Source organism: Zootermopsis nevadensis, unplaced genomic scaffold, assembly GCF_977971745.1.
Source record: "Zootermopsis nevadensis isolate Lab colony 2312 unplaced genomic scaffold, Znev_1.0 Znev_ptg000018l, whole genome shotgun sequence".
NCBI lineage: Eukaryota > Metazoa > Arthropoda > Insecta > Blattodea > Termopsidae > Zootermopsis > Zootermopsis nevadensis.
This window is the reverse complement of record NW_028259150.1, coordinates 6,888,594-6,906,784: the sequence shown is the minus strand read 5'-3', so window position 1 is coordinate 6,906,784 and position 18,191 is coordinate 6,888,594. Positions and strand designations below refer to the sequence as shown.

General features: G+C 39.8%; 1 protein-coding gene across 8 annotated transcripts in view; it reads right to left on the bottom strand.

Annotated features, from left to right (window-relative positions):
* Wdr62 (WD repeat domain 62) overlaps positions 1–18,191 on the bottom strand; it is a 120,256-nt gene that overhangs the window by 62,505 nt on the left and 39,560 nt on the right. For all 8 annotated transcript variants that reach the window (XM_022070501.2, XM_087351273.1, XM_087351272.1 and 5 more), the window contains one exon: positions 4,610–4,701. In XM_022070501.2, the coding sequence (XP_021926193.1) occupies positions 4,610–4,701 (92 nt within the window). The remainder of the gene's footprint in view (positions 1–4,609; positions 4,702–18,191) is intronic.

Sequence of the window (18,191 nt, the reverse complement as noted above, 5' to 3'; positions counted from 1 at the left end):
GGTGCCGAATAAGGTTGACACTTCTGCACAGATTTTATGCAGGCCTACTCGTTTTACGTAAGTCAATTAACAGATTTTTGATTCCAGTGAATTTGACAAATTAGTATCTTTCTCGGTACACGTCATACGAACGTGTTACGTCACCACACTACGGATGAGGCATTTGTATTTACATACACCGAACGTGAAACCGGCATTTCACCCAGCGTATCTCAAATCGACAAAATGAATATTTTCACGACACAATGCACTCGGTTCCCGGATTGCACGATACAAAAGCAGAAACTTTCATACCTGTTACATAATAAATTGTACACATTCTTGACCACCTTCATTACATTACCTTTACTTGACGAGTGAGAGTGGAGAGATACATACCATGGCGTAAAAGGGCAGAAAGAAAAATTAATCAAGCGGTATGAAGTCCCTACATTGCGACAAAATCTCTAATCGTTTAGGTTAAAACTATTTTTTGCTAGGTAAGTCCTGTCTCATACCTACTTATAAAAACGCAAAACTGGCCACGTTTTCATGAAGACAAATTTATCTCCATTCATAACACCACACTAAAATACGTGTAGATGAATAATTGTGTACTGTCATTTAACGACGCCTTTTCAACTGCACATAATCACAGAGAACTCAAAAAACTCCGAATAGATTTTGATAAACACTTCAGAATCAAATGTTTGACAATAAAGTTTGCAGACTTCGTTAGTGCCTTTCCTGAGCGAAAGCGCGTGGTAAAAATTTGCAATCGTTTGCCGCGCAGTGTTTCAATTGCCTTTCTAAGCCTAGTCCGAGTAAGAATTAGAATCGATCTAATTTCATAAGGCACAAGGAAAAGAAATCGTTTGCAGAATTCTGAATTCTATAAAACCTAACGACCGACAGTAACTTTATATCTGTAAGGAATGTTACACCTCGCCTTTAAAGAAAACATTTCTTACTTAACACATAAACCAACTGATCAAATACTCTTGGGCTACAAGCCGCATCAGGAGGATGAACGGCGAACAAACCAAATCTTCCGGCAACGTTTCGAGAGCCATGTTCTCATCCTCAGGGTGAGAGGATGAAAACCTGACGCGGCTTGTAGCCCGAGAATATTTCATGAACTTCAGTCGCCGCGAAAGCTTCACTTCACCAATGGTTAAATGAAAGAAAAAGTTTCACTTCAGTAGTCTAGTCACTTACCTCCTATGAGGGAGGCTCTAATAAAATGTTTTGTAAATCGAAAATTCGTTACACAAAACAACTTTCTCAATAATTTAAAGGCAATAAACACAAATATGATAGCCGGTGTTGGATCTGCGGGTACTGTTACCAGCGGGAGTTACGATAGGCCTACCGGAGATCCCACACGAACATACAAATAATAAACGAAATTACGTGGTGCACCATACACATTTATTACAGTAAACTGTTGTTACTTTGGAACGAACAGAAGCAATTAGAACAAATGCACAGCATAGTGATACAGAAGCTATTGGGCGAGGTTCTAAGGTAGTAGAGAAAATTACGTATAACGACCAGCAAGTTTATGATTTTTCGAAAACGTCAACAGGAACATTCAATTCAAATAATGTTCGGAAACCTGTTTAATGCAGTCTCAATCAACAACATATCAAATATTTTCGGGCATAACGTGTTGAAAGTGTGGTGGTAAAAACAAAAGTCGAAGTAGATCAACTAACAGAAGCATCTGTCGTGGTGGAATGTGCAACGCTGCGGAAAATAAAAATAAAATCCGCAGGCAGTAAGTCTCAGTGTAATTTTTCAAGACGACAACAGTAGAATTACGTAAGTGCTTAAAAGTAAATATGTGGAGTCGGATTTATAGTTAGAAAGTTTCGCTCGGTTTATCAGTATAGATTACATGAAACATTTGCTTTGCGGAACGGAGAGCAAAGCGTACGCTTCACTGTTACACAGCGCCTGTCAGCAAAATATAACCTTGATAAACAAAAGCAAACAAACAGGCCCACACCCGGATGCCTATCACGGAAAAAACAACAACAACAGAACTGGAACAAGTATGGAGAAGAATATCCAGTGGCCAGGCTTTCTTTCCATGTTTTATAGACGTGAAGCTCAGGGTGAAAAGCACACTGACAACGTCAGAGAACAAAGATATATACGTACTTTATACTTAATCATTCCGTTCTGTGTTGCCCCCCTCCCCAGATAATAATAATGCGCGATGCATATTCAGTATTAAGTTCCTAGACTAAAATAAAGACGAGCAATGCAGACCGGAGTGTTGTACGGCTTCGTAAAATAATCCGTGAACTGAGGCACGGATTTCTTAACCTCACCGAGCGTCGTGGTCGAGTGGTTAACATGAAAAGCGCTGATTGGGTTCGAAGCCCCAGTAAATAATGAATTTAAAACATGAACAACAGAACCTCTCACATTCTCCACGGAAGCCTGTATCTCAAAAGCAATTTACTGGAAGGCCACAACCCAGAAGCTTGCTCCACGCAACTTGGTTCCACTTCAGATGATACAAAACACGACATGTGAGGATATGAAATACTTCCAGCCATGACATTACGGAAACCTTCACTGCTGAACTTCAAAACTAGATCCGGTAATAATTCCATTCTGCTGATTCAATCGAAGGTAAATTTTACTGTAAAGAGAAAAAAATATTGCTCATGCTCAGCGATTCACGAAAGCAAACAATGCAATACAGAAATTCCTTACTTTGGTATGTAAAGCGTGAAAAATTCGGAATTATGGATAATGCTTCACACCGTCGCGGTCCGGGTTTAACAGCCAGTGCAATCCACGCGGGACTTAAACCGGGCAAAGTGTGTGGCAGGTTCTTCTCCGAGCACTGTACCTTGTTCTTACCCTTCGCCACCAATTACACTCCTTGAAGTATGATAGGAATCTTGTTAATTATTCAAGGAATGAGTTGGTGCAAAACGTGTTCAACACAGTTTCTGTAAAGTAAACATCTGATAACACACTTCTCAAATGCATCCAACTCTAACAACACAGACTTACGAGACACAACGTTTCGTGACGGCCTGCGTAGTAAATAGCTCGCTCTTGGACCAATATAAGTAGGTTATAACTTATAGTTTACATGTGTTTCACGGCCTCTGTTTAGATATCTGTCTTTCAAAATTTTCGTAAAATCTTCTTGTTTCCCCATGGAAATCTGGTGCTATAGCAGACATTCTAAGCAGTAGCCGAGTCTCAAATACTAATCACATACTAGCACAGAAACTGAAAGTAGTAACCTCAGCTGGAACTGTTAGCAGCATATAGGCTTCAAACCGCATCTCAAACTATTTATTCCTACATTTGCGATTCTTCTGAAAACATCCCTTGCAATGACAGTTCTCATGGCCAGTTGGTTGTCTGCAGTCTCTCTGTTCGTAGGCTGAAGGAATGGAATACGTTGTAGGATCTCCATTGCCACAGGACATGCTGGCTTCTGGTTCTCAACTTCATCCTTATTTGTCGACATGTCTGTGACAACTGCTGATACTTTTAGGTATGGAGCAATGAGTGACCTTCATACAGGTATATTTCCGTCATTTTCAAGGGCACATTCTTCCTACTTGTGAAACAGTTTTATTCGTCAGGTTTGGTCATGATAAATAAACTGAATTATAGTCTAGATACGTTGAAACAAAACTGAAATATCTACAAGAGTAATTTATAATGGTCGCAGTAATAAAACTCCATGTTACTGGGAAAGTTCATTGTTTTTTATGAAATATGACGATAAGATTGGGTTTACCCAAGAAATGACTGTGACCACATTTAATCACTGCCCTTAACAGAATGAAAATGGCAAATTTCTGAAGAGACATTCGGATGACTGAAGCTAAACTACTTTGTTTTTTGCAATAATCACGACGATTATAACAATTATAATGATAACCTGACTTCATATTGCGAAACTAAAGCCTAATTTAGAAAGAAATTTCCTGTGGTAATGGACTCGAAGTGCTCAGCGAAAGGTTCCAAAGGATTAAGCCAATCCATTTCCTTAATGCTGGACTTAATATCAGAAATTGAAAACGGACGAAAAATCTCAATGTTTTTCAAAGCAACAATTAGAAATACACAAACCTACATATGTAATAGTATGCATATAGCAGAATAAAATGGGCGTTATGCTGGACTGATACGAATAAACATTAAATTCACCCACACATATAAACACTGAAGAATCATATTAAAATTAATCAGGAAAAATACGGCAGTAGGGTATGAACAAAATTTAGATGGCTCAGGATTACATCCAACGGCGAGCTTTAATGAACAGGGTGACATAATTCAGGTTTCATAAAAGCACGGAATTTCTTGACCAGATGAGTAACCACTTCTTGCATTATGGAGTTAGACTGTGATAAACACAATGTACACAACTTTATGAAGTTGCAGTTCTTACTATAATAATTAATACTAGTCATGTAAAATATTTATTAAAACGAGAGCAGGTATCTATGATCGTTGGGTTTTATTATTACATCGGCATCTAAATGCATTACCACATCTAGGCGCCATTGGATAAATGGTTATTTCTGCAGTCTAAGTCCACAGCTAAGTAACCTACTCTGTATAATACAGCACAAATACTTACCCTGCAGGGTAGGCAACTACTTCTGTCTCCGGGTCGCAGTCGAGCGCTGCATTGCTGGATACTGTCAGCCCAAGTACCCGTTCTAATTTCACCTGCAACCAGAACAAGCAACTGCATAAGAACATTAGACGGCGCATAACAACTCCAGACTGTATGGAACATATGTGATGGACGAATGAGCCGAGGTAGTTTAGTCAGGACAGTGTCTTACTATGGACTGGACGACCAGGGCTCTTCTAGCCTCTGCCTTCATACCGGCCCCGTGGTCCATCTACCCAGTGGGTACCGGGGGTCATTTCCCCGGGGGTAATGTGCCAGGGCGTGACGCTGAGAATTTCCTCAACGCCATTTCATGCCAACTAATACGTTTTCTTTGAACAGATTAACAGATTTGGATACAGCAGATCGATACGGATCAATTTAAATTTCACGCAAAGTAAGTGTGCACAGTGTGTTTCAACAGATTGCTTAAATTACACCAATCCGCAAATTCTAATCAGGACCGGTACTTTTCCCTACGGATGCAAAAACCACGCTTCGCAATTAGCAACTGATTTTGGTTTCCTATTAACGACTGAATAGTTATAATCAGCATGAAGTTTAGGCCCTGCTACGTTTCTTTCCATTTCTGGGCACTTAACGATGTAACCGGTCGAGTGGTAGGGAAGAGGACGCCGATCCTCGGAAAATAAATTGTTTTACCGTGAATCGAGAAAGTTAGAATTACTTTTACCTGTATCGGATCGCCTACTTTTAGCGACAGAAACCTAACCTGTTGAGAAATTTTTAACATGAAACATAAGAACGTATTGGCAGACACTCAATTAAAGATCCTTCTGCAAACAACGCAAAATTACCACCACTAGACTTCATCTATGGGATTCTCCAACCAAAATGCTGTGCCGATATTTCAATGCGTGAGCTCCAGGGCCGTCATAAACGGGACGCACCTGCAGATAATTGAACCCAAGTCGTCGAACCTGAATCCATTCAATTCATTGACAGCGTGCGACCACCACAACACCGTTACTTATCGAGGACCTAATGTCCTGCCGCAGCAAGCCCAGGCACTACACTAATTAGGAGGTCCTACAGTGGTCAAGCTAGCTACAAGAAGTCTCGTCTCTCTACATGAATTCACATTTATATTTCCTTCCTGAGCATGTAGACTACAGAGCTCCAGAAATGCGAATGCCCATTTGTCACGGGCAAGTCAACCAGAACAAGAAGCAAGTATGAAGACATATGCTTGTCTTCTACGGATGTTGCGACGTGTACGTTGTGAAGTAGACACTGACTGGCGTTTCAGAGGAGCTTAATGTCTCCATTATCAGAGCTTAGCTAGATTACAAGATGCAACATCCCAGAAGACAGTCATCTTCATACTCGTCGTCGTGAGAACCTTAAATTTCACCAGGATGCAAGTATATTTTCAGAACAGTAAACAACTGTTTCCCAACAAGCATCCCTTCTTTCCAAACTGCTTCACAATGGAACTGTGTGACCCCAGCAAGAATTTAACGAGAACGAGGATTTTCAGCCAAGTGTAGCCAATAAAAGGAAAGCTGACGTCATCAATAAATGCACCCACTCTTAATGATTTACTTAAGTGCAGCATCTAACACACGAATGGGCCTTCTATTTATAATTATACTGCAGATGTTTAGTGGTTAAGTGATATGCAATCAACGAAAGATATTTACTCCATTGTCACATATTTAACATTTTTACTTTTTTAGTAGGTTATAAGAAATTCTCTACGAAACTCTTCCTAATAGTTACTTCAACGAAATTCAATGTCCATTGTAAACACGACTTGCAAGTCTTGAATATCTGACGAAACACGCAGAAAACCTTTTATATTCTGTATGTAAAGCTTGAGAGACAAATTATTTCCTTCAATATTAAAAGGAATAATATACTCTAATGGAGTACACATTTTCTCATAACTAACTGGACTCATGTTGAAATACAAATACAAATCTACTGTTGCAAAGCTAACCAAACTACAGACAGGCCCATTATCATAATGCACACTTAGAAATAATTTTCTTTGCATTTTAACAACTGTTTGAAATAAAATAGCAGTTTTTGAATAGGACTTCGTGTAAACTACTAACACTGAACGATGAACCGAAAAGTTTAATTCGGCTTCATATAAAGCAGGGGGCTGTAACTGATCGAAACGCACCAATATTAAAATTACCTAGGAATTTAAACCCCAATACCAGGTTTAATCGACATCCATTCAGCAGTTTTGCAGATGAAACAAGCGACCAGCGGAAGGACAAATAGGTCAAAAGTGTTCACTTCGTACAGGCTGTGCAAAGAACGCATACAAAAAGGAGACAGTTAAGGTGAATACAGTTGTAAAGTAGTGTTTCATGCAGGGTCTGTAACAGACATCAGATTAACACACAATGGGAATTGGTTTACTGTATAAAATCCAGTACGGACGATGCTCGGAAAAAAATGTCTTTTGTACGTTCACTGGTAGCTTGAACAGAACACAAAGAAAGTTGCTTGTTTTCACAATAATACTCTCCCTAAGATCGGTTGGTGGGCATGAAAGTGAATTCCACTTGCGTCTTTGCTTCGCACACACACCACATACAGACAGTTTAACAAACCACGAACCATGAAAGCGCTTACATCCCGAGTACTTCTGCCTGTGCCAAATGGGGTACATCATCAACAAAGCTTTCAGTCTTTTAATCGGGAGGTAAGCAACTCCACAGTGCAGCGCCTTCAAACAAACAACGATTAATATCAGAAGGTGCATTACAGTGTTCACAAAAGAGTGATATCAAAATCTATCCTACACCAGATCAATCATTCAAATCACTATTATCTAAGACGCATTTTAACATTCCGCCACCTATGTTTAGGTCTTACAAGTGGGTTTTTCCCTTCCGGTTACCCAACAAAAATTTTTAAATTTCTCATTTCCCAAGCCTGCCAATGTCTCGTCCACAAACTCTCTTTAATTTAACCCTTTAAAGTCCAGCAGTTCCTATGGGCTTCTATACCACACGCAGTAACACAGTAAATCTGTGTTTTGCCCACAGCGTATTTATGGCTTTCCTGTGTTTCTTAGAACAAGCAGAGAGATATTATTTCCATAAAAGCCACCAATCAGTGATCTTCGCAGAAAATACCTGAGGGCGTTTTGGAGGTAAGAACAGAACTTTTAAATATTATGTACATTAACTTCAGTCTTCAAAGAGTTAATCACCGCAGCGTCATCTGAAGAGCCCAAACCACAAACCTCGTGTTGTAAATACCTAAATTTCTCTAACAATAAACGTCTCGAGTTTTATTTAGGAGGTACCTGGTTCGAACCTGTTAACCTAGCTGGATTTTTCCTAATTTATCCCAATCCTCCCCGGCCGTGACAGTACCACGACCCGCTTCCTACAATTTCCTTTCCCCTTTCACCTCAAAGCAGCAGTAATTATCATTATCACACCCTTTCACCGGTTGTGATGGTCCATCACGACGAACAGAGCCTACTCACAGCTGTGCCGTTCATTGACAGAGAGACAACCACAGATTATGGAGCTCGAACCTAATAGCCACTTAATAGAATCCACTCGTCCATATATTTAGACTGAAACGAGAATGTACTTGTCACCGGCCTCAGTTAACTCGCCCATGACGAGTGGCAAGTGTACTTCTGAAGCCCTGCCATGAGCTAAGAGATCAGTGTAACAGAAAGGTTCCTACTCCGAGAGAAATAAAGAAAGCGAGAAAGTGTTTAAGTTAAAACAATGCCATATTTATTCTGATGAGGTCCTAAGCATGCACATCCATATTCTTCCATGCCTTCCTAATTTTTACGAAATCTTACAAACCAACTTCCTTATCACGTGGCCCTATAACAATGAGGGCGGCCATCACATCCAAACCAGAAATTTTACGAAAAAGTCTAAAATTTTATTTGTGGACTGTACAGTCATTTTCCTCTTCGAGATAAATATTACACTCATAGTCCAAATTGTTTTCTATAGTACGAGGCCAATGGGCAATGAAAACACGAGAATGCGGCCAGCACGGAATTTGTGAAATGAACGCATAACAGGGAAATCTACACGTTCGGATTATCCACAGGCCTATCCGAAACCAATGAACGTAGTCTTGTATCAATGAATTTGGGAATAAAACATATACCTCTAAGATTTAACACTTGTTTCTCGATACATTGATTAGAATTTAACGAAATGCAAATAATTTCTTGCTGTGCAGTGTGAAATCTGTGATGTGACTGACTGACTGCTTTGCAACTACAGATCTGTATGAATGTCGATGTCACACAGCAAAGAACGCGTTTGGAAAATAGGCTATGTGTATTCTACTGCAATACAATTTCTCTCTTGTTTCATCCTTTCTCGTTATCTGCACGAAATGGACAAAATTACAACATAATGGAGAGAAAAGTCCATTTGCATGTTTCATCCCAAACTACTCGACTAATTTCGATTAAATCTGGTGTTAGGTATCTGTATTGAAAGTTATCCGTAAAACTTAATCTTGGTTCGTATTCCTTAAATATAAGAAACATTCTGCTTCAGACTTACATATTTTCTCAAAAAGGAATCATCGTACAAAAAAGTGTACGTTACATGTGACTTACCATATTTTACTTGAAACTTTTTTTTGGTATGGCGAATATTTAACAAAATACACCGAAAAATATTGTAACTCTGGGCAGCGTGAACAGCTGTTAAAACCTGAATTAAATTTCTCGTCTATCATTAATTTCTTTAATTGTGTCCATAAATTTCTTGGTTGTTAACTGAATGTACTCATGTTCGACAGTGGCGGAATGATGCGAAATCTATCCGTATCTGAAATGAGAATTTTACAAGAAACAATGAAGCCAATGGAATTTTCAAAACATTAATTTGTGATTCTGTACAGATCTGCACAAGCAACAGATGAAGTCAGTGAAGTTTACATGTAACAAGGAAAATTAAATGATGATTGTGGGTAGCGTGGGTAACTACACCATTACTACACATTCGGCCACTGTCAAGATCTGAGTTGATTTACATCACTAATTTAGTTCTGTCTCCAGTTTTTGTACAAATGCAATTGAATTCCTATAGATGATGCCAGTTTCATTGCGTAAATATACTTCACTGTAAATGAGGTGTGAAAAATTGCAAATGATTTTTTCTTTTGAAAGTACGACTAAGTCTTAATCCAATTACACCCTTTCCACTCATATCCACTAAAACCGGTACCCTCTCGGCGCGTCACAATTAGAATTATTACATCATATCGCACCTCGACTATCAAAGGGCAATGTCCCACTCAACATTCTGCGTGCGCGACATCTGCGCCAAGTTACGACACTTGCAAGGCAGACTTCCTACACAAGTGTGTCCGTCTTGTAAACCCGTCTTCTTGCTTCTAAACCGTAGAAGTGCAACGCAAAGTGCTCATATTCGTCTGCCCAATTCAGGTATACGTCAGCCAGACACGTGAAAGAATAACCGCGTATTCCACACACGTAGTGTATTCTAACTGGCTAGTGCGCTTGCAGATTGTCACACATGACATCAACATTTCACGGTTCTTATTGTTACATGCACACAAATTTTTCGTGCAACATAAGTTGACATGTCTTTGATCTATCACCATGCAAGATTTAATTTACTTAGCTACAATGGCTCACCAAAGCTATAGCAAAATGAAAAATACGACGTTTCAGAAGGTGAACATACATTATGTTGCACATAAACCAAGTCTTAGCAGAGTCCGTATTCTCTGAAGATATTCGTATTACTACAAAATTTCAGAACCCTATTGAATAGTGCTGCTAATGTTTCCACCTCATGAACCTCAAATGACCACAACCTTTGCACTGCTGACCGTAGGTTCTAATAGGCTCAAGAATCCTACGTGTAAGATCCGACGCAACATAACCTCTGTAGTTGATACAGTGTTTTATGTATCAGAAAAATAATCCTACTCTGAAATAAATACTATTACTTAGTACCAAACGTATATAAATCTGTCCATTCCGTCTTCAAACCTCGTTCCCGACGTCGAACCAACTCTATAAGCCAATTTTAACAGTCACCTTCTTTAGCTTCCTGGTTATTATATCGGGTAAATGGTTAAAACCTGCCCAATTAACGCACTCCACAAGGCAGAGAGTTTCAGACTCGATAATAAAAATTGTAAACACTGCACGAAAATCAGCTTATACCATGTCCTTAGTGCAAAAGAGGTTTCTTGAATCCTGAAACCTGTGAGATGTATTCACCGGCAGAGGACGTGACCAAAACTTGAATCAAAATTCCAAAGGAACAGACCAAACGGTACGATCAACGAAGTTGATGAAGTCACTGAATACAACAAGAACGAACGAAAAGACTCCAAGTAGGTTAGCTGGCGGTAACGCATTAAGGGAGGAACCAAGTTCGAGCCTCTACAGTGACACACCGTCGCGTGAGGTTTCGCGTTCTCCTAGTTCCACCAGGTGTATGCCGGAACGGCACCGAACAGGCCACGATCACCCTGTATTGCACACACCCAGTTCTCATTCGCAACTATAATCACGACCATCTAACCCCACATAATCTCTACAGCTGATACAGCTTCTCTTATCAGCATACGAATCAATAAAGCAAACTGCAACATTTCGAGAATGTTTAACGCTCTGTAGCACGAAGCTCGTCTAAGTAACTAACTTAATTCTGTTTTAGCTTCAATTAAATACCATCTATGAATCAGAATCCTACCGTTAACAAAAAACACAGCATCTTCACTAATGAGACCAATCGCTAATCATGTTCACGAAAATAATAGCTGTTCTAGAACCGAATGAAACCTATACGTATATTATGCAGGCGAAAAGCCAAGGTTTTATAGTAAAGACACGTGGTACGCATAGTTAACAGTTCTTTTAAAGAGGTACAACAGAGTGATTTACATTTGGATTGCCTCTCTCAGGCGACCTCCATTCATGAGGTCGTGTCTGCGTAATCTTCTATGCCTAACTAAATAAGGTTCTATTATAATGTTATGCAACAACACAGAATCATGCCAAAGAAATTCATACTTTCAGTTTCCAGTGTCGTATGTTTCACAGCTGGCATCTTGAAACTCATGGCAGCACGGTTCTTTGACTTCGTACGACACAAGACAGACATATACGTGTTTTCAGCATGAAGAAGGATTTTTCCTCAGAAACTACCGGTCGCTGTCCGCTTTAAAGGGACCCGTAAGCCCATTATTATGTTCACAGGAGGTAACTACTGGGCACATTCTGAAACAAATAAATGCACTCCACGCCCTCAATCTACTCCTTTTTATTCAATGTTAATATTGATCTCCATCTACGCATAAGTCTCCCAAATGGTACTTTCCCCTCATATTTTCCTATTAAAATTTTGTATGCATTTCACACACACCCCCTGCGACCTACATCATTCGTCCATCACCGTTAATAATATACCCGGTTAAAGAGTACAGGTATGAAGCTCCTCATTAAGAAATTTTCTCAACTCGCCTGGTTCTTCCTCATTTCCCTTACAAATATTCTCTTCAGCACTCTGTTCTTAAACACCCTGAATCTTTGGATGAGACCTCGTTTAAAACTTGTTACTTAATCCATTTAGACATTCAGCGATTAGCCCGTCGCAAGGCCTCTATCTATACAGAACAGAACACAGAAAGACGCAAACATCCAAACCTTGGGTGGGATTTGAATGCACGGTCCCACTGTCCGAGCGATCTAACCCAAACTCATGGGCTCTCGAATTACAGACTACACCATATGAAGACAAATTAGGTACCGTGCAGGGTCATCCTGCAACTGTTAAGTGTCGGATGAAAATACATCGCGTCTCTCTTCTGAACATTTCTGCAGGACGGTCATAACAAAATGCATTGTTTCCAGGCACAATGGCAAACGTCATTACGCATGAAGGTGACGTGTAAGAAGTAGAGAGAATGCTGCTGCCCCGCCCTTCAGTGAAGGAGTTGACCACCAAAAGCGGAGAAGAACGTGGGACATGAATCTAGCCCACTAGTAGCACGCCTGTAAATATTGCACAACGACCAAGCAGATTATGGAAGGAGCAAGTCATGGTCCCCTGTGAGGCTCGACACAGCTGCAATGGGTGGTTCTGGTGTGTTTGGGTGATCGACTCGACGATGAATGGCCAACCATAAAAAGTCAACGACAACTCAGCTTGGTAAGAAATTTCTTGCATCTATGGAACTCGTGAGGTCACCACCGTGATTTCAAAACCGTACCACTGACCCTATCGTGTGGCGAATTAGCTATTCACGTTTTCAAAATGCATTTCTGTAACACATATTTTAATAACCTCTGATCTAAGTGTAATCTCCCAACCGATTTCTTTCCCTGGGGCCCTCAAACACCATTTACACAAAAGACACATTTTACAAGCTTTTTATCTCCCCCATAAACAGTATACAACTTGCTTACAACATTCTTTTTTATTTCACCGTCCTAAAACATGACGTGAAGAATGAAAATTATTAAACCTTTTCATAAAACTGTACATTATATTGCGTTTCAATTTCTCATGTTACCCATCTTCAGGCACAAATATTCTATGCAGTATAATGTTTATTACAATCAATGTTCTTTCTTCTGAGCGATAGACCAAGTTTTAAGGTCAACGAAGCAAGGTAAAGTTAAAGATTTATATTTTAATCTGTAAGTACTTTGGCAGAAAAGGGAAATGATGATTCTAAACTTCATCCTGGAAGCATTTCAATAAATTTGACCGATAAGCTACTTATCAAATTACTCTGTAATGATAGTGTTAAGATTATATTTCAGCGATTTTAAGCCTTTGTGAAACATTACTTCATATCAGTGGACAAGCTACGAATGGTCAAAGGAATAAAAAAAATTAAGGCAAATGACTGAAGAAATACTGGCGATAAAATGGGAGCGGAGCAATGTCATCTGTAGATGTTAAGTGATTGAGGATAAAACGGTAACACCGCTGTTGTAAGCTGGAGGAATGTGAAAGTTGGCACGACGGAAAACACGAACTAGTCAAAATCAAACATTTTTAAACGGTGGCTTACACTGTAGTAAAAATGGTGTATCAGGAAGACAGCTTAGCGGTAAAGCTTTAACGTGTATTCCTTTCCAACTTAACATTCAATGTCAATTTCTCGCCTCATTCAAGGTTACATGAGTGAAGTGAAATATATGAGATGCTGCACGTAGCTACAACGTTTAAACACATTTGAATAATAAAGGCAATAGGTACTTATAACATAAATGTGCTAAAAACCTGTTTTAAAACGTGGCAAAACTGAAGTAGGTCTACTTGAAAAATACAATACGAGATCCAAATTATATGTATGACTCGGGGCAGATTTATTCCATCTTTTCATTCCTTCTCTACACGCCTGAATATCAAAATATACGAAACTATAAATGCACCTGTTGTTTCGTATGGGTGTTTAGGTACGAGGTTTTGGATAGAATATTTAAACGTAAGACAGAATAAATAAGAGCAGCATGGGAAAAACTACATAAGAAGCAGCTTCACAGTTTCTACTTGCAACCTAGCTGTAGAGATAAATTCAAGAAGGATAAGATTCACGAGAAATATTACAACGCACTAAGTCACAAGAACTGGGCAGACCCTCAAAGATTAGATGGATAACCTCAAGGAACCACTCGGAGATAGGAATGTAATATTAAAATGGATCTTTGAATACGAAGATGTGAAAATAATTGAACAGGCTCGGGATAGGATACAAGGACTTTTTATATAGCCAACAACATGTACGAATGAGCTGTATTTCTGAACGATGCTCAATACCTGCAACCGCGCATATTTTTGTTAATGTGGTCCACTTAGCGACTGTTGGCTTAGCCCATTCCATGAACTCCGACGTCACCTACTGAAGTCTGTCTCAGACGTGCACACAGAGGCTCTTGCTCCGTCAGATCGGAGGAAGGAGTGCCACCTTATCGTGAAACAATGGACACGAGGACATGAGGACATTAGCACAAGTGGCACGCACATTGCTATTACGAGGCACACCATAATGCTCTTCACCTCAACTGACTGGTATTGGCTGAACGCTTAACGGAGAAGCAGCCTTACGAGACTCATGAGAGCGCCGAGTGGCCTTCCCGACAACCCAGGTTAACACATTTAACGTAAGCGTACGAATATGAACTCTGGAAGGCAACTTCCTCACAATGCTATGCTGATACGGACAAGTGGTTCTTATGTTATGCATGAGTTAGTTCCAGTTAACATTCAAATTGCGTTCTTGGATATTTTTCTTCATTTATAGTCCATAAAAACCTATTCTGCAAAGCATATAATGTTGAATAGAGGCAGAAATTCGTTGTCTTCGTATATAATTATAGTGTATAAATATTCATCACGCCGAATCACTTTTCAAACAAATGCCATGTGTCTCGAAATGTATCACTTTCATGCTGCCAATTTATATTTGCCAAAAGCAGGTTTTGATAAAAAAACACTACGTTCGATTGGGTTTCCACATGAAGTATGGGTTGTGTTAGGTGGATAAGGACCAAAACGAACGTCCAAACGTTCCATTCAGCCTTAGTTTCTTATTCATGACAATAAACATCCATGATAACCGATGATAAACGCCGAGTAGATTAAAAGTGTTGGAGATAAAGAAATGTTTCACATACTTTCTCTCTGCGCCACGCTGTATTACGGGCATCTATTATCAAATGTCATAGGACCGCATCGACGTGTGTGCACTTTGCCAGCCTTGTCACTGACACAAAAGACGAAATCAAATTTTAATCAAGCCGCTCACTTCTTGGGAAGACAAATAAAAGTGTGGAAATGGTTTCTAACTGCTCCTTACAATTGGACGGCGGCATGCACAGTCTATCACTAGAGGCAACGATATTTTTACACTTCACTGTATTCCGTCTTTTGCTACTCGACTGTAGTGACGTCGTCAACCGGTTTACAGAAAACGAGATCTTTCTTTCATTCTCCCCACAACATAGGAAAGTCGGAGACTTCATTCGAGCTTGCAAGAAGCACAGTGGCACAACAAATGGAAGAATATCCCCTCAGCGTCTAGGTCTTCGTAATGGAGAAACAAACTGAGATACGGGTTATTCAGGTCTGCTATTTCTATCTTCCATAATTTCTCCGTTTTCATTTTTATTTGTTCTTTGTTCCATTCTTTCTACATCTTTTCCAATCCCTTCTTTGGAATACTACAAAATAACCGAGTGTGTTTTTCTGTATCTGTCCGTCCGTTTCAAACAGGGACATCAATTTTTAGGCATTAACCGACCAACCAACTTTCATTAAACAGAAAAAGAGTCCACGACAGGAGGATTACAAAGAATTTTACTTTTAATTGCATTACTGCCAATGGAATAAGTAGGTCAGCACACTTTGATTCAGGAGCGTAAATGCGTAATCGGATTTGCAGAACACACACAATCATATTTTCCAAACGAACTTTAAGCTATTTTGTTACCAATTTAATGTTAATGTTCACTTACTACAAACAGAACGTACAAATACGCCCAAAATGCTGCAATGCTAATCGCAGTTAACAGCGGCACATGGTCAGAAATTATTTTCCTTTAGTCCATCATATCGGAAATGTTTTAAAACTTCAACGTACAGAGTGCCTCCTCACTAGTTGTTTTACGGAAACAGTTCTTTGACGTTATTTCCAATTTTACATTCACGCATACCCGTGTGTTGTTTCGATTTATTGATTTTGTTATTCTAACGCACTCGATTTTTTTCGCATGATGTATTAAACTCCACCATCTACAACATAATTTTTTTTCCATGATCTACGATTTTCTTCCGAAAATATAAAAGCATAAACACGTGTGAGCTGACAGCTGCAAGTAGCTAGCTAAATGGCATTGTTTGTGTGGAACAGTCAATTCAAACAGAGTATATTTGACGGTTATACACATTAAAACTTATGTAACACCATTGTCTGTCTTTCACAAAAACACGTTTTTCCACAAAAAGCTTTACTACGTCTGTTTCGGAATTTCCCACTTCCCTACTTAAAATTTCCCAGAGTTACTATAATCCTGGGAATTGCACCCAAGATTTAGTGGCCAAAAGTCTGTGATGTGGGTATGACAACCTACAGTGCAACCTCAAGAAAAGCTCAAACATTTACCGTCAACAAGATTCGAACTTGCGACCTCGAAAGAAGAGGCAGTAACAGACACGCTGTAATGGGCATGTCCACTGGCGCCGGAGAGCGGCGACGTGACCAACACCAAGCAACAAAATGTAAAGTGGAACATACACGGTTTCTCTGTTTGTTACAATACACACATTTTCTCAAGGGAAAAATAGATGTGCGTGTCCGGAAATAGTTGTACAAGTAATATAAAATAGAGGGAGAACTGCTGGTGTTCAAGAAAACGTTCCTGTCACGTGACAGCCTTGGACTAAATTTCCAATTCAGTAAGGCACCTTTCTGGTGTCACGGACCCCTCTCCTCGCATTTCTAGTACTGCTAACCCCCATAATTATCTCTTACATACATAAACGGCGAAATAAGAAAGAACACAGGTAGCATTAGTTGTACTTTAATAACAGATAATAACAGCCTGATTATAAACGAACTTGGAAAACAACTGACTAACTGAATGACGCATATTGTGTGTTTTGGAAATATCCAACAGCCGTAGGCATGGACCTGGGTCTGCGGCTAGCTCAACCTCGGGGTCCAACAGACACGCTTTCCGCCCCGCCCCCCACGTGGAGACGGCAGCAGAATCGAGCTTCCAATACGTTGTTTCATTATTTTACAATTTATGCCGATAGACAAATCCAAAAGACAGTCATACATATTACACAGTTGCGAATCTATCACACGCAATGTTCGTCTTACAAGAAAACTGTAACCTCAGAGGTCATGTTACCATGTTAGCTCGGTAAACACTTTGAAAAACGGAAATCGAAAAGTATTTTGTCTTACTGTCGTGGTTAAGTGGTAGTTCACACAGTGTAAGACAGCAGAACCGATGAGCTAAACCGCGTTGTTATCCAGTTGCACTATGCTAGGCGTTTGTTAACCAGCTGGCTGAGGGCTTATGCTCGCTACGTAAGAAGATTTACACTATTAATTTCGGTCAGAAATAAGCCTGAAACGTATTTATGCATTTCAGAGACCAATTCCACATGCATGGAAGTATATACTGACAATCCGTGCTGTGGATTGCGACATCAAACGTGTAAACGAAATTCGTTGGAAACAGAACAGGTAACTGGCTCAGTGTAATGTAACATGGGTCGCCAACTGAACCGGCTCTACAATTTTCATAAGAATCGCCGCTACTCGTACCAAGTGACATTTCGTGCTCCATCAGTTCGAGACCGTGTTTGTATTATGCATGGGAATCGAACCGAGTTTCACTTCGTGGTAGTGGGCGAGATTTCACTGTGACAACGGAATGCAGCAGCTACAGTTTACTGCTGTTTAATCGTGGACAGAGAGCGATAAAACAGCTGTCTGATAAGAAGACGCAGGGCATTTCAGCTTTTACGCCAAGAAATAATTGAAGCTGTGATGGAAC